At 55.2% G+C, this 25728-nt stretch overlaps 1 protein-coding gene across 1 annotated transcript in view; it reads right to left on the bottom strand.

The window, feature by feature from the left end:
* NAV1 (neuron navigator 1) overlaps nucleotides 1-25728 on the bottom strand; it is a 60903-nt gene that overhangs the window by 30832 nt on the left and 4343 nt on the right. Inside the window, exon 4 of the mRNA XM_057374372.1 lies at nucleotides 25421-25728. This exon is cut by the window's right edge and continues 33 nt beyond it. Coding sequence (XP_057230355.1) covers nucleotides 25421-25728 — 308 coding nt within the window. The remainder of the gene's footprint in view (nucleotides 1-25420) is intronic.

Here is a 25728-nt window from a genome sequence, read left to right on the forward strand (position 1 = left end):
CAGCAGCTCCTCACAATGGCACAGCCACACGCCAGTGCTCATGCAGGGCTCATGTCCCTCATTCCCATCACACTCTTGCCATGCTGCAGGYAGTGCCCATGGGTGATGCTGCTCCATCCCCAGGATTCCCTCATCCACATGCCTGGGCAGGAGCACCTCAGACCAGTGAAGCGGCTCCGATTTACATCGGAGAACCTGGAAGGGGGTGACAAGCAGGAATAGCCCCGATGAGACGGGTTCAATCAAGCAGGTTAAAGTCAGTTGCAGATGAGGTAAAAGGGCTGGTGAGCCCACAGGGCACCCAATGTGGCCAGCCACATSAGAGCATAAGGACATTCATCCCTGTATGTGTCCAGTCACCCCAGCCCAGCTCCCAGATMCTGGCTCAGCAGGACACAAATCATTAACTCATTATTAAAACTCCATTGTGGCCTGTGCGTGTTGGAGGAGTTAATCAAAGGCACAGAGGCTCCAAGTGGTACCCAGAACCACAGGATGGGAATGTAAAGGCAGTACAGGACAGGCATGGAGCCAGGGCACAGGGGACGCTCGAGACGCCCTCAGTGCTGGAGGGTGGCACCTACCCTGCTCTGCAGCCTTGGACATGGGGACATTGTGCCCATCTGGTGGGGCAGGCAGAAAGGGTTGTGTTGGCAACTCAAAGCTGCCTGGCTCTGCCCTCAGGTTGCCTGCAAAGATGGATTTTCAGGCTTGAAATGGCAGGGCAGGAAGCTGTGGCCAAGTCCTCGGYTATCACACTGCAGTATGTAGGGCAATGGAAGATTTGGGTTCCCTGAACCTCAGGGAAGAGCAATGTAACACCCAGCAGCACTCCCAGCTGGGTCTCCACGGAAGGAAGGACTTAGCAACCTCAGCTCCTTCACCCTGGCCACATTAGTGGGTGCTGGTGGTCATCCAGATCCAGCTCCTGCAGCCAGAGGAGGCAGCACACATTCCCCAGCAGTGCCACGTCCCTGCGTACTGAGGCAGGACAGAGCAGGATGGGATGAAGAGCCACTGTTGTCCCCTGGCGCCGGCAGBGGCTCCCACCCCCTGCCAGCTCGGCAGCGTGCTCCTCCCGGGCATGGCTCCCTCCCAAAACCCCGTCTGCCTCCCCCACGGCCACCCGCAGCCATTCCCCCAGGCACAGAGCCAGCGCAGGGCCTGGCGCTGCCTCCTCCCCAGGCGCCACTGCCAGCGGGGCTGCTACAGCCATCCCCATCCAAGGAGCAGTGGGACAAGCCCGCGCTGTGTCCCCGGTTGCCCCGACTGAGGGGCCAGCACACAGGCACCACCTCCCCTGCACTGCTCTGATTTTCGGGCACTGTTGGTGATGAGCAGAATCCCAGGGCTCWGGGACAGGCATTTCAGGGCAATGGCACTGACCCACATCCCCAACTTCATCCATTGCACCATTGGCCATCCATGCCTTGATGACRTCACCCCAGTGACAGGGTGACAGTCCAGGTCACTCTGGACTCCAGGAAAAGCAGCAGYTCTCACCCAGGAAAGGGCCAAACTGGGACTGGAGAAACTGTTCAGCCACCTCTGGCACACATTCTGCTGCCAGGACTGAATTGGCACCATCTGTTTCTACAGTGCTGTCCRGGTGGTGACACCGGGACTCCCGTAGTCTGCTCCCCAGGAGCAGCAAGGGGCTGGAGGTTGGCTCGGAGCTCACCGAGTCACCACATGCCAGAGCTGAGTCGAAACCGGAGCCACTGGGAGARGCTGAAGTGTGGGAACGGCAGGAGAGTGCTGGATTCCTCCCCACATCGATTTAGCAAGCTTGTGCAGCCAGATGTTCCCAGCTGCTGGAGCATGGAGCAGCAGAGAAGGCTCAGCCCATGCCATAGCAGGGTCAGTCAGACACCCAGCCTAGGCCAGGCTTATTTTCCCGGCAGCTCTCGCTGGGACGTGTTCCACAACACTCCCCACTCAACCAGAGCTGCAGGCTCAGGGACTGATGTCTCCCCGCCGCAGTTCCAGGCTGGCCTCCAGCCTCTCAGCAGCACCCACCGCTCTYGCAGGCTTCATCCATCCTGCTGTTCAGAGGGAAGGGGGTGTTGGCTCTGGCCCTTTGCCCTCCATTCTGACCATGCACAGGGCAGCACTGAGATGCAGCCACTGTCCCCAGGCCCTGCACTAGGAGGTCACCAGGTCCCATTGCCCAAGTCACTTTTCCTGTGCCAGGGTAGGTCTCACTTGCCCATACCCTCTGCTGCGCTTGGGCAGCTCTCACTCAACTGAGAGTTCTCATTCAACATTCCTTTCTCAACTGAGTCCTCTCAGTGCTCTCTTCAACATCAGCAAAAATGATACAGCTCCCCTTGGCACACAAGGAAACTGAGGCAGGAAGCCTCAGCCCATGCCCGATCACCCTGTCACCTGCAGCACCTGTCACCTATCCCAGCATGGCCTCCAGCACAGACCACCACATTACACACATTCAGCAAGCAACCTGGCACTGTGGGTACCTGACCCCAACCCACCATGTCCATCACCCTCATCTCCTGCCTGGCCAAGCTGGGGCAGCAGCAGGTACCATCAGCAGGATAAGGAGCATCTGCAAGGTAGGATGCAGGGCCAGAGGCAGCCAAGGAGGAAGAAGAGGAGGACGAAGGAGAGAGCTGCGCTGGAATGGCTGGCTCAGGGCAGAGCCAGCCCTGAGCTGGCTTGCAGCCTTGCTGCAAGTCTGACTGTGATGGGCAGCACAAAACCATGGCTGGACCAGGCTAAGGAGCTCCAGGTTGTGCTCACGTCCAGCTCTCTCTGCCACCTTGCAGAGCATACGGCGCAGCTCCCCTGTCCACGTGTCGGGGCACAGCCGCAGCCCCGCAGCCGGGTGCTGCCGACGTGGCCAAGTACGTCAAGGAATGAGGAAATAATCAACTCCAAATGGCTCTGACAGTTCATTTCAAAGAAGCATGTGGCCACCAGCTCCTGCTGGGGCCAAGCAGGGCTGCATCCGTGGGACATGTGTGCCCCATGTGCCTTGGCACAGAAACTTGTGGGTGTGTGTATATGTTTGTATCATTTGTGTGGGGGCCACATGGCAGCAAAAGCCTGCGGCAAGGTGCATGTGTGCATGTGTGTCACCTATGCCTGTGACCTTGCCCATGTGCCCACATGTCCATATGTAGGCAGCGGGACAGCAGGGCATAACACCAGCACTGGCACAAGGGTGCCCGGCTTGCATGGGTGCACTCTCTGCACCTGTCTTCATACATTCAGCATGAGCATGGCACTCACACATATGTCTTTTTGCCCCCCATGACCCAACTGGTCTCATTTCAGAGGATCCAACTGGGAAAGAACTCCTGTTGACCCAGTAAGATTTCAACAGCAAGTAGGAATTCACCAAGAAAGGCCGCGTGGTGCTCCTGAGTCATTCCGGTGGGCCCCTATTACACRGTAGCTGTAACGAATTTCCCCAGGCTGGAAAACATTTTTAACTGGTTGCTCAATTCCTTCCAGTGCATTGAAAAATCCACTAATAAACTCTGCAATAAAACCCATTCTCATGGGGCTGTGAGCCTCCTCCGGCCCCGCTGCACTCCACGGATCCACAAACCCTCGAGCAGACTTGCACTGTTCCCTCCATCTGCCACAGCCCCTGCTCCCAGTCCTGTTTATGAATGAATCCACACAGGCAGTGTTTTGTTCACATTTTTGTTGAAAACCCTCCACTTTGGCACTCGGAGACCACCCAAGGGGGGACCCAGCAGCCTGAGCCTGGTGTGAAGCTCACTGAGCCCCACAGGTTCTTCATTCACACCCCGCAGCCTGTCACTCTGTCACCAGCATCTTGGTGTGCCAACAGCAGAGTCTTCCTGAATGGAGTAAATGRCTTTATCTTGTGTTACTATGTGCAGCTCTGATCCCCACTCCTGGACGGCTGGGCAGAGGGATGGTCGCAACCTGCAATCCTTCTCTTTGGGGCTGAACTCTCCTTCTCACCACAATACCTCCCAAAGAGGCAATGAGCAGTGGAGATGGCTAACAGGGCTCTGTGGGGCGACTGCCAGATTTGCAGTGTCAACCTTGTTTTCCAGCTCAGTCCCATCCCTGCAATCCCTGCGTGCTTCCACCAAGGATGTACCAGTAGGCCCAAACCACCCCACTTTCAGGAGATGTCCCAGGGCACCCAAGCTGGGCAGAGCACGTTTTCCACACTTGCTCAGTGCCCTGGGAAAGCATTGCACTCTTTCCTGCAAACCAGGTGCCCCACCCAGAACTTTAATCACTTTCATTGGTGTGAGCAGAGGGCTGCCTGCCAGCCCTGCATGTTCCACAGCAGTGTCAGGAGAGGGTCCTGCGCCCTGAGGGGCAGGGACAGGGCCACCCAGCACCCTGGCAATGGGGTACCAGGGTATGACTGGTGCTCTGCTGACCCCAGGCAGATGGATGCGGAAAAGCCTGGCAACCATTCCATGGATGATGGCAGGAGCACTTCAGCTTGTGGAGCTGGAGGTGCTATTCCCCATGGACATGGGGGCCTCCTGCCATCAGGGATGGGAATGTGCAGGGCAAGCTGCAGATACCTGAGGTCCCCATCCATGACTCTATCAAGGCAGGCTGGCCTCTGCATGTGCTGCTGCCCTGCACGTAGCCCKGCAAGGCTGCGGGAGGAGGTTGGACACAGCCCAGCATGTCCTCCACTTGCCCTTGGCTGAGGGAAGAGAGGCCAGCAGCAAGTCTTGGGGGTGACAGTGGGGTTACAGCAGGCAGCACTGCTATGGGAACAGCATGCAACCCATAGGGCCCAAGCCCCCCAAGGAGCACCAGCCCCTATAGAGACACAGCCAGAGGCAGAGGAGACAGAGCCCTGCTTTGACACAGCCACCCCAAGTCTCACACCTTGGTGGACCCTTCTTCAAAGGCCTCTGCAGGAGGCTCCAATGGTGGCTGTAGAGAGGGAGGAAGCCAATTCTCTGCCTGCACTGCCCCATCATTGCAGCCCCWCCACTGCAGTTGTCATCACTGCCCACCATCACCACACCATCCCCATCACCACAAACATCCCCCTCATCACCAAATCCCCATCACACCATTCCCATCACTATCATCATCCCCATCACCAACACCATCCCCCACAACTGCAGTTATCATCACTGCCAACATCCTCATCACCACACCATCCCCATCACTGCCACCAGCACAGGCTGGGGCAGCCCCACGCTGTGGGAGGGGACCACCATCTCCCTGCTGGCAGGTGAGAGCAGACAATAAGCAGCCGTACAGCCGTGACAGGCCGGGACTTGAGCCGAATCAGCACTTCAGGGGCGATCACGGCTGCTAAGCCTTGCGAATCACTGCTCATAACACGGGCAGGGCTGAGAGACCTGGAGCCTGGACCCCGTCTGGCTCCAGTGAGCCAAACTTTTAAAAGGGATTCAGACTTTCTCAGGCTAGAGCAGACATAAATCTACTTAATTGGGTCTCTCCCATACACAAGTTTCCAAGTGAACCCGCTGGAGAGATCCAGGCTGGGCCTCCAGCCCATTTGTGGGTTATTCTTTCAATGGATGCTGCGTTTGGCCCCAAACCACCCCACCTGCACATCCAAACCACAGTTCCTTTTCCAGCTCCAGAGCCTCTAGCTGCTCCATGTCCATGCATCCCATCTCTGCGCTGTCCTCCACTCCCCATGTACTGGAAGCCCAAAATCTCCCATGTTGAGACAGACCCTGCTCCTGCATAAAGAGCACATTCCAGTGYCACAGCTACCTCCAAAGCTGCTCCTGAAAGCATCAGAGGAGCTGGGAGCATCCCAACACCCCTGTCCCCAGCACCACGGGTCTCCAAAATAATGCATGGAAACACCTGGGCAGCTTGGGAAGGAGAGGGATGGTAGGTGAACAAATCCATGCTCCAAGGGGTGCCCCGAACCTCTGGACACTGGCACACACAGCGGCAGCCACACATGGTGACATTAACTCCCTGCTGACAGCCCCATGGCCTCAGGCACATGGAGACAGTGTCACCAGTGGTCACTGCACCTGGGGTTTGTTAAGCTGACAGAGCCGGGTCAGACTGGTCACGCAGCACTCTGTGCCTCAGTTTGCCCTGGAGCCTGCCATCCTCCCCAGGGTTCTGCATAATCAAGGCGTGCCAGTGCCGTGCTGGCCCCCAACACGGCACAGCTGTGTCCAGCCTGGTTTCAGCACCCCATGTACCCCACACACAACACCAGCAGACAGTCAGGACAATACTGCAGACCCTGTGCAAAAAAGCTAGAAAGTGAGGAAGAAATAGAAAAAAGCCCAAATTCCCCAGGGTGAGGCAGAACAGTGTAGCCAGGCCCAGCACAGGGCCCCCGGAGCAGCCGGCAGCAGCGGGTTCACACTCCCCATGCATCACCAGACGCAGGTTGGACATTGTGGAAATTCAAAATTCCAGATGGCTCTTTTTGGGTGGGGCTTTTTTTTGCCTTGCCTCATTTCCAAGGCAACAAGACTCCCTGTCATCTGCCAGTTGCCATAGAGATTTCACCTGATTCTGCTTCAGCGGAAGAGAAAGCCGGGCTCCTCACTGCTGCCGAGGAGCCATGAGCCGCGACCGCCTTCAAACTTACTGGGAAGAGCAGAGATAAATGGGGCTTTATATGAAGAAGGCAATGGGCTGATTCAGAGGATCAAAGGAAGGAACTGCGGGTTTCTATAGCACAAATCAGCCCTTTACTTAACTGCTTCGGYGCCCTCCAGATGTGCCCTGCATTTGGGGATGTCACAAGCTTTCCCTCCAAGCTTTGCCTGGTGGAGGAGGGGGGACACTGGTGCATGGGGAATCCTGCACCCACTGCTAACAGTGTATCAAGGACCGATCTGGGTTCCCTGAAGAGAAGGGAGGGCACAGGGCCTGTGCAGGTCACAGCCATGTCCTTCCCCCATAATGACCCTCCCTCACTGTGTACAGCCTTTCTCCAAAGGCCCCATGACACAGAGAGCCCAGGAGAGGACAGGACAAATGCAGGAGCAGCCAGGGAGGAGGAGATGCCCATGGGCTGTGCCCAGCAYGGCTTGGCTGTCACGGACACAGGGGTCAAGCACCACAGGTCCCCAGGGGAGTCACATGCAGCCAGCCACATGGCATGCTCCACATGGACACCAATGCCATCCCAACAGCCCCATCACTGCTGGGGATCATCCATGGATGGAGACGATGTGGATGTGTCCACACCCCAAGCCTAGGCACAGCATGTGATTCAGTCATTCCTCCCAGACCCACCCTCATACCAGGCCCATGGGACAGTAGTSCTTGCACTCTCAGTCAGATGCCCCAAATCAGCAGATGTAATGTCCCCCTGCCTGGGGCTCCCTGTTGTTGACAATATTAAATCCCTTGGGCATGGGAGAAGGTCCCAGGCACTGGCAGGGTGCTCAAGCGTGGCACCTGGGCACAAGAGGCCAAGATCCCCCACACACCATCCCTCCCCACTGGGTGCCCTGGCTTGGCTGAAAGGACATTTACCAGACCCCAGAGCCTGTCCCCTCCCAAGCCTACATCCCTGCTAGGGCCAGCGGAGAAGGGCCTGGCTGGGCAGCTCTTGGCTCRAGTTGGCTCCGTGTTGCAGTAGAACAGTCATTAGCAGAGCCAAGCTCCCCATTCCCAGCCAGAATACGGCCATGCTTGGGGAAGCTTTATATTCACAGAGACAAACAACTCACATTTGCTTTTTAACTGTTGGAATTGTACCCACTGGGACGGAGCGAACAGGGAGCCTTTTGTCCCCCTCGCCTTGTGACTGCGAGCTTTGTGCAGAGCAATGCGTTGCAAACACAATTCTCCCCGGCCTCAGCTGGGCTCTGGTAGACACTTGGTCTGTCTGTCCATCACCAGATCAGTCAAAGAGTCCTCATGTGTCTCCAGCAAAATGTCCTCCTTGGCTCCTCTGCAGCCTATGGAGCTGCTTCACACTGAGAGATCAGTGCCACCCAAAAGGACCCAAAATGCAGCTGGCCATAGGAGCTCTTCACCTCCCAACTACCAGGAGTGGACAACCAGAGTAGCAGGAGGCTACAGGCTGCAGAGATGCTCCCTAGGGTTACAGCTCGCCTGGATGCAAGGAAAAGCAGCTCCGAGCATGGAAAATCCCAGCATGGCACACAGACAAAGAGCAGCTCATCACGAGCCTCCAGAGGTGCCCCAGTCACTCCCCAGACAGGGTGTCTCTGGAAACCTCCAGCCCACTGCCAAGCTCCTGAATATCGGAGATTGCATTCATTTAGCTGTGGGCAAACAGCAGTCCTCWGAGCTGTCACTCCAGAGAGGGACAAAGGACAACTCTCCCAGAGTGGGATAAGTCCTCGAGGCACCAGCCCAGCAGCACCACCGAGGGATGAGCATCCTTCACTCCAAAAGAGCAAGACCCCAGAACAGCTGCTCCCCTCCAAATGCTCAGCTTCAGGAATGGGTTCAGCATTGCAAGCTCACCCTGGGCTCTCTGCAAAACCCGGGGGACACACACTACGAGCGTCCAGCTGACAGAAGGGCCAGACCCCAGCGTGGAGAGRGTCCCTCAAGAGCCCATCGAGAGAAGAGAGGGGGCAGGAGGCAGAGCACCTCAGGGGGCAAACCCAGCTTAACGAGTTCCAGGCTCGTTAGTGGAACTATTGTTGCCGCCTCCCGCGGGAAGAGGGAGATAACCCAGCCTATTTTTGCTTCCATCTGGGGAATCATTTTCCTCCAAAGTGTATACTGCCACGATGCTAATTTTTAAGGCTGATGATTAATTGATGTCAGGCTCATGATGGGGCCAACGGATCCCTCTWCCCCGGGAGCGCCAAGGACAGGGGGAATGTGTTTTGACAGATGTCGTTGGAGCCGCGTGTGAGTGACGTCCTAACAACGGAGGAGAATAGGAGCCATTACCATGGAAAGCCTTGGAAATGGGAAGGGAAGTGCCTGCACGCGACACCGGCGCCCCTCCTCACACAGCCCCTAATCAGCCCTTCACGCTCTGCCCCGTGGTTACCAGGGCTTTGCTCTGGAGATAAACGGTCTTTGTGCGCGCCCAGGGGGAACTGAATCTCCTGCCTGCGGCGAGGAGGGCCTGGCCTTTCTTCTCCCCCTCCCCAGCCTCGCAGGAGGGCCAGGTGCCAAATTCACTCTGGCATCAGGCGCAGCAGCCTGCGGGGAGCCGGAAACAAGTCCACTGCACATATGATCACCCGGATCCCACAAGGCTTGGGCTCTCCCTGCACCTGCAGTCCCCTGGCAGGGAGGTGGGTGAGCACTGCTAGGATGCCTAGGGGTGCTGATCCTACCAGGCACTGGAGCAAGGTTCACTCCCTGAAAATCATGGCAGCATCTGCCAGGCAGGGCTGAAGATCAACACACACATCACAGATTTTGGGGTCCCTTCGATCTGCACCACCAGCTGCCCAGATGATGTCCTCCCCAAAGCAAACCCCCCATATTCTCCCGAAGACGAAGCTGTGCATGGTGAGTGGCAGGTTTGCTTGAAGAAGGTGCCATGGCTCTGACAGCAACACAGTGACCTCCTGCATTCCCCAGGTTTCCCATGCTCCCTGCCCAGAGTGGGATGAGGCATCCTGGTAACTCAGTGAAGAGTGTGGGGTGACCCTGATCAGTGCAGGTGATCTCCTCTGCCCACTGTGCCAGCTCCCCAGGGCCACCCTTGCTGCAGTCAGGGGTACAGAGCATCATGCCCTGCCACAGTCCGCAGCTCGCTCCCCTCCTCCTCACCATCACTGCCATTACTTCTGCTCCTCCAAACTTGCCTGGGAAAGGTGCCTAACCCACTGGAGCCAGGAGCAGCACCAGCCCCATGTCTCTCCCCATCCTGGGGCTCCATACCCACCACCCAGGACTCCATCCTGTTGCCCCTCARCACTGCCTCACATCCCTGCACTGGGGACATGTTGAGTGCGCACAGGGAGCTCAGCAGCACCAGTCTCCCCCATCCATCCACCCTCACCCAAATTTGACACCAGCTCCAAAGGCCTCTGTCAGCAGTGTTATTACAAACTTGCGTTAATTGCTGCCTTGAGCACCCTTCAGAGGGAGAGGGATGCAGATATACTGTTTATTCTCAGCACTGATAGTTCCCCACTCCTGCAGCAGGCCCACACCATCCTCCAACTGCTTTCAGACATGCTCCCTCTCTCACAGTGCACTTGGAGAGTCCCCACCACTAGGGAAAGATTTTCTTGAGCAGCAGTTGTGTTTTTCCCAATAAAGGTGATTTGCAGAGAAGGGAGATCCGGTCTCCTTCAGGAAATCCATTTGTGCCACAGGAGGGAAGGGGATACTTGGGACCAGAAAGCTCCGTAGGACCCACCACTTGGTCCCTCCCCAGGTGCCCTGGGGGCTAGGGGTGAGCATGGAGGAAGTGTGCTTTACCTCCAATCCACCACCTGCATTATGGAGAGTGAAAGGATGCTGACACACTTTATTTTTCAATKCAAAGAGCTGCTGTTCCACCTATGACTTAAAATTTTACTGGGGGTCTGGCAATACCTGGGAGGGGCAGGGTTGAAAATGCTCCAAAACAGGTGCTGGCACAAACTGGAGGGATTTCAGTGGAGCCCCAAAACTCTCCATTGTGTGCAAGCTCCTGTGTCTGCCCTCTCTATGCACCTGCCAGCACCAAGGGCTGAGTGACACGTGATGTCAGCGGCCATGAGCCTCTGGGAACAAYGGGAGAGTGGCCATGAGCCTCTAGACCCTGCACACCAACAAACCCCATAACCTGCAGGCTGCAGGATTCCTTTAAGGATGGGGAGACCATACCAAGTTACAGCTCCAGCTTGGATAGTTGGGATCACCAGCCGAGCTCGAGACAATGCCATTCCCTGCACTGTCAAAGTGCCAGCGCACGGCCTTCCACAGGCAGACCCTCCTGGGAATGCCATGCTCCAACGATGGTGCAGAGGGGTCCCTGGCAGCACCACAGCTGGGATTTATCTCCTCTAAGACATCTCAGCTCCATGCAATGGCTGCYTGCACAACACAAGCCCTCTTTGCCGTGGGAAGCAGCTCTGCAATGTGCTTTGAGCTCTTCTCCCCAAATTTGCTCTGGAGGCCTGTCCAAACACTGACGATGCACAGCCCAGAGCCACGACTGCTGCAAGAGAAGCCGAGCCAACACTACAGCTTGGGGGGAAAGCATCAGCCAAAAGTCACTCAAACAAGGAAGCGATTTGTCTTCTTCTGGCTACGCTCCCTTGAAAAAGGAGCGTGGAGCAGGGAAATTGGATCACGTGCAGTGGGCTGACCGAGCGCCCACCGCAGCGGCAACGGGGAGTGTTCACACCAGGAGCCTGACAGATAGAACAGAACRGTGGAAAAAAGATGGAAAAAGAAATACCATGTGACCCTTACTCAATCCAAGGCAGCCATCACATCCAACAGTTCAGAATATGAAATAAGCACAATGAGCTCCAGTGAGTAATTAATCCCTTCAGGAACACTGTAAGTGATTGCAGACAGCTTACCAAGAAAAAAAAACTGGAAAGTCATTGAAAAAATTACCATAAAATGTTTCTTTTTCTGTTCCAGACTGAAATACAATGAGATCTGCAAGAAGCTCTCTCTGCTCTGCACAGTGTGATAGCAGTAGATTTCCAACAACAAACTGGTTTTCCAACAACACTCAATCTACCTGCCAAGGTGACAGTCGTGAGAAACCAGCCCGGCCTGAGGGAAGGCAGCAAGAGCGGACAGTCCCAATGCTCGGCTTGGCCTAGGGATCAGTGGGACACGGCGGAGGAACATTTCAGGACAGACAAAGTATAGCACAAAAATATGTCCATTGTATCTCACAACTTCATCAGCGATTCAAACTCTCCAGGTAGGTGACTTTGACTGGTCAGATCTTGGCTTAGGGAGCAGGACAAGCCCTCCTGGTGATGGGATTTGGGCTCCCTGGCAATGTTCAGCTCAGTGAGCCAACCCCCTTACCTACCTCCACCTTCCCTCTCCATCTTTGTGCTCACTCTTGCCTTCTTCCACTTCCTCCAGTGCTATGCAGTCTGTTCTCCAGCTGGAAGGCTCCAATTTGGACCAAATTCTGACCCATTGCTCCCAAAGTCCTGCATCTACTCACTGCCCTGCACTAATAGGCAAGGAACCACACCCATCCACATCTGCCCCTGCAAAGAAACCACGGGCTGATCAACCCTGCAAACCCCCATGAACAGACAGACAAGYAACCAGATGCATCTGCAGGGAGGCTTGTATGTCCCTCTCCTCCAGCCTCAGTCCCCTAGCTCCAGGGAGCACCGAGCCCCAGCACAGCCAGGGGGAATTACAGACCACAAGCAGCTGCCTTTTACTTTCATAATTCCATGGTATTTTTCAACCAACTACTACTACTACTTCTACTTGTAAAACTGGAGTTTATTAAAAAGACTATTAGAAAAGGTATTTTCTCCTGTCAATAAAGTGAGTTAAAATTAGTTGGAACTTTCAAATCAAAAACACAACCTAAACTTTCACTTCCATTCACAATCACTCTGATTTGGAAAACAGAGTTTCTTCCTCATGTCCTCTCCTGGGTTTTCTCCCCTCTCTCCTGCTCTTTCCTCACCATGTTTTTGTTTAAAATTTCATCAGGCCAGGGAAAAGTGCTGGGGCAGGAAAAGAGGGAAAAAAAAAAAAAAGCAGAAGAAACTGTAGCTTTTGCAAACCCATCTCAGCACAGGGGAGATGAGATTCCAGACTTGCCTCCCTGCTCTTGGAAAGCAAGAGGCACTCAGAAGGACAAGGGAATATTGTATRTTAACCAATCTCCCGCATGCTCTGGCAGCAGATGTGGCCTTGCTGACCCTCCTGCGAGTTCTGTGATCCTGCCTAGCCTAACTGCTCCTCCAGCATGGCAACCAGGGGAAAAAGAGATGGATGAGGCAGGAAAATAACCCTGTGTGTCGGTGTGGGATGCAGCCTGCTCCGGCACTGGCCGTATACCCTGACTGCTGCTCCCAGCTGAGCAGTGCTCGTGACAGGGCTCTCACTCCAGAAGGACAAATGCAGCTCATGTCTGGCCATGGCACAGCTCAGAGCTGGACACTGGCTGATGTGAGGCATACCCCACAGGTGATGCTGATTTGGGGAAGGACTAAGATGATGTTACACAGCAGCAAAGTCGCTCCCATACAGAGTGGTACAGGGACACAGAATCACCGCAGAACAGTTTGGTTGGAAAGGACCTTAAAGACCATCTTGATCTAATACCTTCTACTAGACCAGGTTGTTCCAAGCCCCATCCAACCTGGCCCTGAACACTTCCAGGGATGGGGCAGTCACAGCTTCCCTGGACAACCTGTGCCAGGGCCTGACTACCCTCATAGTAATGAATTTCTTCTTACTTTCCTTTCCTGCATTCCTGAGCATCCCTGCAGTCACTCACACCCCAGGCAGATCTGGATCTGCTGTTCCAGAACTTCCCCCTTACAACATGCTTTTTGAGGACAGCTGCAGCACTCTCCACACAGGACATGTGTATYATCGGCTTGCGAGTGAGCACACTCTGCCAGAGGATGAAAAGCTATAAGGAAATGGAAGATCATTACCATGATCTCCGTGGAAACATCCCATCGGAGCAAGTTTTTCTTCCTCCTCCTTCCCTCTCCCCATGTGCACAAATTCTGGCACCCCATGCACCACTTGGCGTTGCCTCGGCACTGTGGGTCCAAAATACAGGCGTCTGATTTCTAAAGCCATTGTCTGGATGTGCTATTGAGCTGCAAAACATGGATGGTGTGGGATGGAAAACAGGCATCTCCTGCAATACAAAAAGAAGCTGGCAACACAGATTTTATTTGACTTTGAAGCTATAGAGAATGTCAACCAAACACAATTTACTTTATACCCACAAAGGGAATGAGAATCTCAGCCACAAAACAAACCAGCACCTCTGCCTCAGAAGGCAGCAATGGACAAACAGGGAGCAGAACGAAGAGAGCGCGGCTTCGCCCCACTGATCACCACTGCAGCACAGAACAGCCGCGCTTAAAAACGCATTACCATGCTCCACTTGGGAATGTGAGGCAGGAAAAGCCGCTTTGTAAATTTACTTTTGATCTGGAGCTCAGGGTTTGCATGCCATTCCATTTAGCCAGTGCTCATTTCTCAGRTGCAGGCAGGGAGGCTTGCAGGAACCCCCAGAGTTTCACCCATTTTAGTGCAGCGACTGTTTGCCAAGTACCTGCTGGTCACTTTTGAAAGTGAGCAGGGTGGGAAGTGCCCAGCGGTGCAAACAGCAGCAGAGCTGAGATCGAATCCTGCCTCCAGGTTACTGTACTTTCCCCACCACAAATATCTGACGGGTGACCTCTCACTGCAGATTCTGTTTTCAGARGAGCAGCTTTAAAAGCCCAACCTCCAGGCCCCACTCTGCAATCCTGAAATCATCTCACAGGCTCCAGGATGAGATTCCCCCACTCATCCCCCCTGCTGCTTTATAAGTGGGGCCTTTCCCCTCCCCTCACAGGAACCRGCCACATGTTCTCCATCTGGGAGCAGATGCCCATGAGCTAATAAGCTCAACTTGGAAAACTTCACTGAAAATAGCACCAAATTTCTGAGTGCTCTACAGATCGCGGCCGGATGATGGATATTAGTGCTTCAGCAGCACTGGGACGCTGTTTGGCACAGCACAGTGAAAACAAAGCTAAAAGGGCTCAGGRAAATGGAAATGAGATGGCTGGAGGTGCTCCTGCTGGAGTATCTGCCCTCCTCCAGATGATACGGCCTGTAAGAAGGAAGGGTCTCAGTGTGATGGTGAATCAGCCCCCAGACAGCTGCTAAAATCAGCCTGGAGTGTTGAAGGACATCAGCTTTGGCCTTACAGCAATCCCTGGCACCCCTGGGGCCTAGGGCCGAGTACTGAGGAGAAAGGTCAAGCACCAACCATGTAGGGCAGGGCCCCTCACTGCCCCATCCCAKCCACGGCCACAGCACCCACCGGCACAGGGCTAAGGAGCAAGAGGTGCAAGAGGCCTGCGGTAGGTTCAGGGTGCTGGTCCTCCCCACAGGGCCAGGATGCAGCCAGCTTTTGAAGCATTCAACCACCCGACAGTGGGAGACAGGAGGTCCAGACAGTGATAAATCCAGCCTCAAACCACCCAGGGTGAGACAACAAAATGGAATTTGCCAAAGGACCTCGCAGTGATGAGCTGTGAGCTCCAGGCTACATACAGCCTGAGGCAGAGAAGACTCAGATCTGAGACTTCAAGTCAGGCAMATGCTGGCCCTTCCCTTTGGCCAGCGATCACACACTGTCCAGGCCACACAGKATTTTAACTCCATGCCAATTCTATGTGCATGTTATTTGGGAGAGAAACCACCGGTTTCAGTATCCAGAGCCAACAGGTCCCTTGGGCACTGGCACCTCTGCCCTCAGGGCCTCTCTTCATTGTCCACCCCAAGATGCAATGCATGGCCTGTCCAGGGTGACTCCAACTCCCCAGAAGAGTTTTTGTTACATTTTTAAATKAACCTGGGGTCTGGGAGAGGCACAAGTGCAGGGCAGCCACCTTTCACCATGCCCAGTGGCTGGGGCRGCCCCAGAGAAAAGCTCCTGGCCTGTCACCATTGACTCCCCACAGCTGCTTCCCTCCAGCAGCCCTGCCCTGCCCTGACACAGGCAAGCACTAACACAGGCAGACTCAATCTACTCCCACCCTTCAGTTTGCAGCCTTTTCAAGCCCCACACAGCTCGGCTGTGGTGTGAGTTCAGCTCCTTAGGATTCAGCACAAGCTCCTCTGGGCTCAAGGCAGCAAAAGTTTYGAGGACATCATCTGTCCATCCTCTCTGCTGGGATGGGAGGAAGCTGAGCTTCATTATTTCCTTTGCTTCTGCTCTGCACGTTGTTTGGAGCCATCTCCTTGTCACTCCCTTAGTGCAGGGAAGGTCTGGAGGCTAAAGGCAAGGTAGCTGCAAAAGGCCACAGCTGGGTGGCCAGGGGCCCTGCACCCATGGTGGCTTCAGCACACTTGGCTTCACATTGGTCCTGCCCTGGCAGAGTTGGACAGTCCCAGGTTTCAGCCATAATCTGTCAAATGCCTTTCCTCCTGCTTTTTAGAGGGGAACTTTGCTGTCCCCACGCCCCCAAAGCAGTACTCCCACCATGGAGCCTGCYAAAACAACCCTGCCTTACCAGATTTCACCAGTGCCAAGTTGAACAATGACTCCATACCTGCCCTGGCAAAGCTGCATTGGGCCTCTGAACCACCAAAGCTGAGAGAAACCTCAGGATGGGGGAGCAAGCATTCACGAGGCTGACAACGTGTCCCCTGTGGCACCACACCGGGAAACAGCCGGGGAGTGATGTGCTGGCCCCATCGAATGGCCCACAGCACGTTTTCTGCCAGCCCCAGCTCACCTCGGGGAGCTCCCRCATCACAGGGATCGATGTGAATTAGCCACTATCTGTTCTTCCACTTGTTTGCATCAGCTTGGAAATATAACGCCATGCGAGAGATAAAGCGAACTGGAAATACCCCGGCAGCACCTAACGCTTCCAGCCTGAGGGCTTCATTCAGCTGATGAGTTTCATCATCACAGGTTCCAGCCTGAAGAGCAGGTTCCTATGCTCCCCAAGCAYATCCCTCCCTGTCAGTGCCCACATCTCATACACTGGGGCTATGAAAGGGCTGCTCTAATGTGAGGTGGGTTTTACAGAGCCCAAACTGCTCCCCACCACACTTGCTGCAAAAGCTGATGATGTCCTGATAAGGACTGGGCCACAAAGCCCTGCCCTGATTAACCAGCTGAATCTCCAGGCCAGAAAAAAACAGGGGTAAACCTCTTTTAGTGTCAATCCGGGCTGGCACAGAACCAAGGCAGACCCCATGCTGGCATGTGGGAAGCCTGAGACGACGACAACGCTGCGCATGAGCAACAGACGTGTGATTTTGAGAAGTGTCTCCTCAGTGAGTTATTCTCAGCACACAGCAACGCTGAAAGCTCACACACTATAAATAGCTAGCAACAGAGTTGTACCTGTGCCACAGCTCTGAACGYGCTCCACACCAGCTCGTAGAATTGGGAGAGCCAGGCTGGAGCAGAGCCGGTGCTGGGGACATTTGAGGCCCATGACAAAGCACAGAGTTGTAAGCTTCAGGCAGTCTGGGCTCCCAACAGAACCAGTAAGGGCTAGGTTGGCTGGGACTGGGTGCTCTTGAACAAACTTATCTGGTTGCAGGGTCTCACCACCAGCTTTGTCACTCTTCATGGCACAACCCCACATAAAATGCACAAACATGGAACATGAAGCTCCCCCAGACACCAACCATGCAGGCTGGCACCCAGCAGGGCTGGCATGAGATAYAAAGGTGGTTCCACCTTTCCCCGATGCTAAAGGCATGGCACTGCCCTTCTGCCATGCTGCAGTTATGGGGTACTGCTTTAAATTTAATGGAATAGGGTTAGACTAGAGATTAGGAAGAAACTCTTCCTTATGAGGGTGGTGAGGCCRTGGGACAGGTTGCCCAGAAAAGCTGTGGCTGCCCCATCCTGGGAAATGTTCAAGGTCACATTGGATGGGACTTGGAGCAACCTCATCTAGTGGAAGGTGTCTTGGCCCACGGGAAGGGCTGGAACAAGATGATCTCTAATAGTTTAACCCAAACCAGTACGTGATTCTGTAATTTCCCCTCCAGCTCACACAGTGCAGGCTGCAGCACCCACAGAACAGTTCTGCCTGTTTTCCTGGGTTACRTGAAAACAACCTCCAGCAGCTTCAACAAGGACCTCAGCCATGAGCCATCCTTCCAGCTCACCAAGCAAGAGAGGTTCCGATCTCACAGCTGAAGAYGGCTGAACGGCTGGTGAGACAACAAACTGGCACAGAGCCCGGCCTCCCACCGCTGTCACCTGTGGCTGGGAGTCAGGCTCATAACCTGCTGAAGGAACTGCGGCTTCGTGAGCGCAGCACAAACTCTCAATTTCATTTCCCTACTGAAAGGCACCTCCTGGGTCCCTCCTGGCTAGCTCACCATCCCCCCACTACCCACTAGGCAAGATCCAGCCTGATGGGAAGGGAGAACAGCCCAGCCTCTACATCTTCAGACACTAATTTCTGGATTTGCCATAAAATATTTCTGTAATTTCAGGGAGATACTTGAGGGCTGCAAAGTGCCTACCCCTGGATGAGCAGGATGGCTCAGAGGAGAGACAACAAGGCTTACRCAACACCAGAGCAATGTGGAGTCACTAAGAATCACTGATACCTAYGCCAGGTGGAAAATCCCATGCTACTAACACACTGGCATGCTCACACATTCACAGAGGTGGAGGCACATGTCCTGGCTGCAGGACACACCTGCATTTCACTGCGCAGCACACAGGCACATGTGTGCCCAAGGCCTGCCCAGGTCCCCCCTCCAGGGAGCTCACAAGCTATGCTTTGCCAGGGCCATGAGCCTCTGGAGCCACCTCCCTGATCCACAGCTGCTCCTAGGAGTGAGGAAAATATCCTGCCCAGCCGTGCTGAGCTTCTGCTCAGCAGCTTCCCTGTGTGGATTCCAGCAGGTTCTTCCAGTGGGAGATGAATCTCAGTCCTTCTCCTGAATTAATAAAAAATACATTATGGCCTCAATTGAACAAGACAAATACCAGCGGAAGGAATGAGGGAAATGCTGGCGTGAAACAAAATGTGGAAGAAATGGATTAGAGGAAGGACCAGCAAATCAGTGGGCACTGGACACCGCTCCTCAGTGTCACACCCGCCCTGACACAAGCATATCTCCGTTTGCACAGCTTCTAATCTCAGCCCTGCAATGCAGCATCCCCTTCCCTTCCCAGCTTCCCGGCTGCAGCATCCCTGCCTTCCCAGCTCTCCTCCTGCTCAGCTTCCTGCTCTAAGCTGCAATGCAGCAGCGTGGGCAAGCCCTGCTCTCCCTTTTGCCCCTCCACCCCATCATGAGGCAACGTTGAGCCTCCCAGCCGAGCTCTGAGCCTCGCACGTCCTCTACCCTCTCAAGCTCACTGCTTTCCAGCCAGAGAATCAGCAGCCCCTTCCCTGGCTCTCCTGGGAGAGCTGCTTCATGTGTCTGGAGGAGGACGTGACTTTGCAGGGTGGGGGATATGGCAGAAAGGCACCGTATCTGATCTCCTGCATCCTCATGGCTCGGCATGAGACACACTCAAGGTGCGAAGCCTGGAGAGGACAAGGATTCAGATACCACGGAAGGGTGGAGCCAACCCCACTCCACTCATGGAGTGGATTTAGGCTCAGCACCTTCACTATTGCCACCAATACCAGGAACATTGTACATACACAGAATCCAGGACACCACTGTCACCGGTACCAGGATCACCACACACACAGAGCCCAGGACACCACTGTCACCGGTACCAGGATCACCACACACACAGAGCCCAGGACACCACTGTCACCGGTACCAGGATCACCACACACACAGAGCCCAGGACACCACTGTCACYGGTACCAGGATCACCACACATGCACATAGCCCCAGGACACTGATGCCACTGCTCATGCAGGGCACCAAATGCCACAAGCACGTGCGACAAAAAACACTCTGGACCAGACAAGTGACTGATTCGGAGGATGTGCCAGTGGGTCCACCTGACACCACACARCCAGGTGATCTTGATCCCAAGACGGCAGCCCTACAGCAAACAGCCCGGTCATGCCTGCAGCTGAGCCAGGGAAGCCAGGAGACACATGCTGACCCATGGCAGACGTGCTGGCACTGGAGGTTGGCATCACTCACAGGTTACACACCTCAGAAGTGCAGGCTCTGGCTCTGTGCTGACCTGGAAAGAATCCTCCCCTGTGCAGTGGGCATGAGCATCAGCCAAGTGCTGTCCTCAGATGCTCTAGTGAGASTGGGCAGAGGGGAACTGAAGGCAGAGGGGACCAGGGACATTACTTTCTGGCACCATGAGAAGCTGCACAGGAAGACAAAGAGTTGGGAATGTAAATGGACACAAGAGGGGAATTGATGGTGGGGGAACCTGTGACGAGGGAGAGCTGTAGGCACAGAGACACATGCCACAGCATGAGAAGCCATTGTTGGGAACAGGGACATGAGGCAACTGCCACCAGTTCTCCAAGTTCCAGCCACGTGGAAGCACACTGCCCACKAAGTACCAGGACCAGGCAGGACCCGTGGGTGGGCTGGGTCCATCCCAGCAGCCCTCAGCAGTCACACCCATGGACTGTAAGGCCTTCAGGGGGCATCACCCAGGTCCCAGTCCCACTGTGGTCACATCCCACCAACAGATCACAGTTGCCATAATTTTCCATTCATTTATACATTTTCTTATTGGGCACATATTAGATTTGGGGACAAGATACAAGCAGCCACTGGGAAAGCCCCATTTGAACAGGAATTTTCAGGGTCTTTGGGGAGAATTTCGTTGCCGCAGTGCAACCCCAGATATCTTTGTCTTCAAGTATTTGCTCTGCTACCTTTCTATGGGAAATTTTGAAAGACAAATCTGGATTTTTTTTTTCTCAGCCCTTTTTCCACGCTGCCATAATCACTAGGAATGGGGCACGTCCCAAACAGCTTCACCAGAAGCTCTGGCATCCTTGGATCCCACTTCCACGTCTTCTCTTCACTCACTGCAGCCATCTCAGCTAGAGAGAGGAGACAGCTACTACTTGCTGTCAGCTCCTGAGAGTAGACTGAAAGCAGCAACACAACTGTGTACCACTCCCCTTTCTCCTCACTACTACCCCAAAGGCAGGAGTCCAGCTCTGTGGGCAAAAGGAAATAAATCCCCATCCCAGTGACCTCRTCACATAGACACCGTCACACAGGGGCCTTAAAAGAGGAATAGCATTAGCGGTATCAGGACAGCCACAGCACTTTACGAGGCAATAACCCACGGCCATCACTGTGAAAAGCTACTTGGTCTCTGACCTCCTCATGGTCTCCTGCCAGGGAGCCTGGCTACTGCTGCACAGTGCTGCCATGGGCCCGTTAGTGCTTAATTAAACCAATAGGAACAACATGGGGCAGAAGTGCTTCTTTGATCCACATCATGCATCTTCCAGCAAGGATGGCCATCAGAAGGGAATACCTTGGTTCTGTCTGTACTAGGGTCAGGAATGTCCTCACACAGGACATGTCAGATGCCAGTCTTTTCTGCAGTGTGGTGTACTTTTTAAACCAAGCAATCAGATGTGACAAGCAGCTCCTGCCCGTCACAGAGTCCACCTGCCCATTCCAGCCCTTGGCTCTCCTTCCCACCACTGAGGAGCTGCTGGCATCCACTGCCCACCCTGCACCAGCCTGAGCACAGCTGGGCTCTGCTCTGCCTGCATGTTGGCACCACAGGGGTACCGGGACCCCACAGGCACGTGCTGCCCAGCAAGGACATCCTCTCTAGGCCACCTAGGAAGGGTAGCATGGCCCACCCAAGGGCTGCAGGACTGAGAAGGGTTATAGCTGCACCTGCAGAGTTGGCAGTGCTGCAGATTCCTGCAGCAAGCATTTCGGGGAACAYCATCTTCCCCGGGATCACGTGGGTCCACCTGGGCTCTGGCCCACAAAACACTGACCACTTACTGATGTGAATTAGCAGCTGCTTAAGAGGCACCACATCCAGCAAGAGATGGACAAGGAAATGGCTGCAGAAAGCAGCTGCAGGATCTTGGAGGCACTCTGGGGAGTTCTAGGTAAGTGCAACCATCATGCCAGGCACCACAAACACAGTCCATACACGCCCCTCCACCTGCACAGCTCTGTCCATCGCACGCGCACACAGGCATGGCAAGCTCTGCACAACCGGCTCTTCTACCACGCTGGCCACATGCCCTCCATCCCCTTCATCCTGTGGTTGGGCACTGGCGTAATTAGCAACCCCAGCTGCCAGCCAGCTTTGATGAGAAGCCTCAGTCTTTGGTTGATGCAAAATGTATAATTTGGATGATGGAAATAGCCTCTACAAAGCACATGTGGTCGCTGTGTGCCGGTGACCTCTCCCAGCTTGCGCAGGCTGCTCTTTAAACATGGTTCAGTTACAAAGGCTTCAGTGCCATCAAACAGATGAGGCAGCGGCAGTGACCGAAKGAGAGGTAACATTCGGCCAGTACCAAACTGTCTTTTTGGCCAAGAGAGGCTTGGGAGTGCTTCTGGCAGGAGAAGCATAAGGTGGAGATGAGAATTCAGGTGTGGAGACCAAAGACACGCAAGGTCTCTGGAAGCCACTGTGGCTGGCAGGGCCAGGAGCTCAGAACAGGAGCACAGGCTTTTCAACACAGGTCAGCAGTTCAAGGACAACCATATCTGCAGAGGCTGGAAGTCCCCACAATTTCTGCCTCTCTCTTCCCAGCACAAACTGTGCTCGCCAGTTTTTCCCATGCGTGTCCTTCAGCAGACATGGCCAAACAGCTCAGGCGGCTGTTTCCCCTCCCTCCCAAGCATCTCCTGTAGCAACCAGGAGGAAGCCCCTCTCCTGGTGCTCCTCACCAGCCCTAGCAGGGTGTGAAGCCCACTGTCCTGAATCCTACTCTCCTGGGATCCCATTCCTTCTGGGTTCATCTCCACCACAGGAACCACCTCCTCCAGAGGAAGCCAGGCTATGGAAGGGTACCATCAYCACTGGAGGTTTCATCCACCTGGATTGCACTGGGTGTACAAGCAAAGGGGTCTGGAGGCTCAGCACATGTCTACTCTCTGCTGTGGTTGTGCCAACACCACTGTTACACTGCTCCTTCCTCTCCATATCCCCAGGCTCCAGGTGGCATCCCCACCACACAGGCTGTCATGGATGTGCCACGTCACAGTTGGCTTGGGTAAGTAGGTGTGACTCAACATCACAACTCCCATGAATGTGGCAAGTACAGCCCCACAGAAAGGAAGGGAAGTTTCAGCAAGGTGAAGCTCCTRCTTTGCCCACCCCAGGCTTCTCCCCACCTGACTCTGGGCACAGCCCTCAATATCCCCCACAGGAAGCCCAGCAGTCCATACATCTTGGAAAATTATTGGCAATACACAGAGGACAGATCTGGCAGAGTTTGGCTCTCATGGAGCAGCTGACCAAGCTTTCAGATGCTAAGTGCAGTCCAAAGGGATGTTAAACGCCTCCCAAGGTCAAGGTCACTCCTGACTGACACAGGTGGATGCTTGACAACACCCCAGAAACCAAATCAGTTGCTGGGGGCACTTCCACAATCATGGTCTTCCTCAGAGTGTGCACAAGTCCCTGTCTTGGATCTCTGATACTCCAGAGTACCACAAATTGGGAGTCACTCCCACATGGGCCAGTCCCGCAAGGATTTCTCTTGGGGATGCTAGGGACACTCCCACCTAAGAGCAGAGCATCACAGGGGGACACAGATTCCTCCAGGCATCCCAACACCAGTGAGTTGCAATCTGTTAGTCCCGTAAGTGACAAATCCTCCTGCAATCCTGCCCTGCTCCCATGGCATCTGGTGCTACCGCAGCGTTAGGGCAGAGAATGGATGTCTGTAAACCCAGCTGTGGGACCAACAGGGCAGCCTGAGCCCCCGCACCCAAGCTGACCTCCCACATCCTACCTGCTCATCCCWACAGTCTGCCTGCCCAGGCCTTGAGCTCACTGTGGCATTCCACTGGCAAGCCCTGGGATGCTCCAGCATCAGAGCAGACCCTGCCAAGGAGGGCAATGCTGGTGCCCCTCTGTGTGGCTGGGCACAGCCAGGGGATCAAGTAAAATGGTCTGGGAGGTTCCATGCCTGTGTGCCAGCACATGGTGGTACATGCTGTGCCAGAGCCCTACTGGAGCTGGGCTGTAACACCCCAAAGGCTCCTGGTGCAGCCAGAGGCATGCAGCAAAGTGGACTCGGCAAGTATGGCTTTCCAGGTGCCTGGCTCCAGCACACTCCACATCTCCAAACCACCCTTCCCAAGCCCCAAGTCAGGGAAAATCTCTCCCCTTTCTCTTCACCATGCAGCAAGGAMAAAGCATCTCAAGCCAGCTCAAGCACCAGAGAAGCTCCTAGCCCCCTTGAAAGAGGTCTTAGGCAGGCAACTTRAAGGGACTGGACACACCAGTCCTGCCTGTACTGCGGCTCCCCCACCACCACTAACCACCAGGGCTTTACACCCGGCCAGCCAGAGCACCGGAGCACAATGGCTGTGCAGGGTTCCTTTGCCACCCTCTAATGCCAGTTTGCCAGATCAAACATAGCTCTTCAGAGCCACAAGCCCCCGCAGTCTTTGCCTAGTCGAGCCCCCAGACACTGACAGTTGGGATGCAGAAAAGACTGAGTGACAGTGAGAAGCAGAGGGCTCCCAAGGCAGCCACGATTCCTAGAGATCAGCACGCAGCGTGAGAGAATGGAAAGGGCTGGGCTCACCGTACCAAGACCCAGCGCCACAGCCTGTGACGGGGGCAGTGGGTTCCAAGGTCCAGGGCTGGGCCAGTGTTCGCTGTTCTCATGGAAACCCACCATGCACATAACAAGCTCAGGGATCAAACCCACAGGGTAGCAAAGCACACGCAGACAGCCTGAAACCAGCTCACACAAACCCTGCAGCAGCATCCTTGGAAAACCCTCCTCTTCCAGAGTCCCAGACCTCAGTGGGCTCTGGATCTGCCCAAAGTGTGGCAGCAGCACGGATCCCTCACACGGCACCTCCACCAGCAGCTTCCCAAGGTCACCCCCAGGGCGAGCCACCCTGATGGTGGGGAGCAGCTGTGGCACCCGGCTGTGCAGCCTCCATCATGTTTGGTGGGTGTTGAGACAAGGGATGGTCGACAAGGCACGTGGGGGAAGACAAGCTCCACCACCACCTGCCACTGCTCCTTGTGAGCAAGAACTGCCTTTCCTCCAAGGCAAAAGGGGGCYGATAGCACCTTCCCTCAGCACGCCTTGGAGATGCACTAAGGGCTGGAGCTCCTCTGCTCTGGAGCCAGACTGGGAGAGGTGGGGGTGTTCAGCCTGGAGAAGGCTCCAGGGACACACCTTAGAGCCCCTTCCAGTGCCTAAACGGGCTCCAGGAGAGCTGGAGAGGGACTTTGGACAAGGGCCTGGAGTGACCGGATTAAGAGGGAATGGCTTTCCACTGCCAGAGGGAAGGGATAGATGGGATATTGGGAAGGAATTTCTTCCCTGTGAGGGTGGAAAGGCCCAGGCATGGGTTGCCCAGAGAGGCTGTGGCTGCTACTGGATCGYTGGAAGTGTCCAAGGCCAGACTGGATAGGGCTGGGAGCCACCTGGGATAGGGGAAGGTGTCCCTGCCTTGGCAGAGGGATGAACAGGATGAGCTTTGAGATCTCTTCCAACCCAAACCATTCTGTGATTCTAAGCGCCCGGGGACACGAGGCTGATTGCTCCTTTCCCCTCAGCCTCCCTTCACTCGAAGGCACTGAGGTGGCCAGCAGCGGGTCCCACACGGAGTGTCAGGATCCCAGACGCCTCCAGCTGCCACCTCTGGCCATTCCCACCCCGACGTCGAATCCGGCGGTTGCGCCGGCCACACTCACCCAGCATTTGRCTGAAGAGCAGCTGCTCCAGGTCGCCCAGCACCGTCACCACCAGCTCGGGATCCACCTTCAGGTACGGCTTCTCCTCGGTGCCCGCCGCTACCGCCGGTCCCTTCCCGCCCAGCAACTCGTCGTCGCACTTGCTGCCGCCGCCGCTGCCGCTGCCGCCGCCCGCCTCGGGGGCCTTGCTGAGGGGCTTCACCTCGGCGTAGGGCCCGCGGGGGATGCGGCTCGGCTTGCCGGCGGGCGGCGGCTTGGCGGGGCCGGCGGGGCGCGGCGACAGCAGCGAGTGCTCGGAGCGGGACAGG

Source organism: Malurus melanocephalus, unplaced genomic scaffold (genome assembly GCF_030028575.1).
Source record: "Malurus melanocephalus ecotype Western Australia unplaced genomic scaffold, MMel_1.1 scaffold_224, whole genome shotgun sequence".
NCBI classification, from domain to species: Eukaryota; Metazoa; Chordata; class Aves; order Passeriformes; family Maluridae; genus Malurus; species Malurus melanocephalus.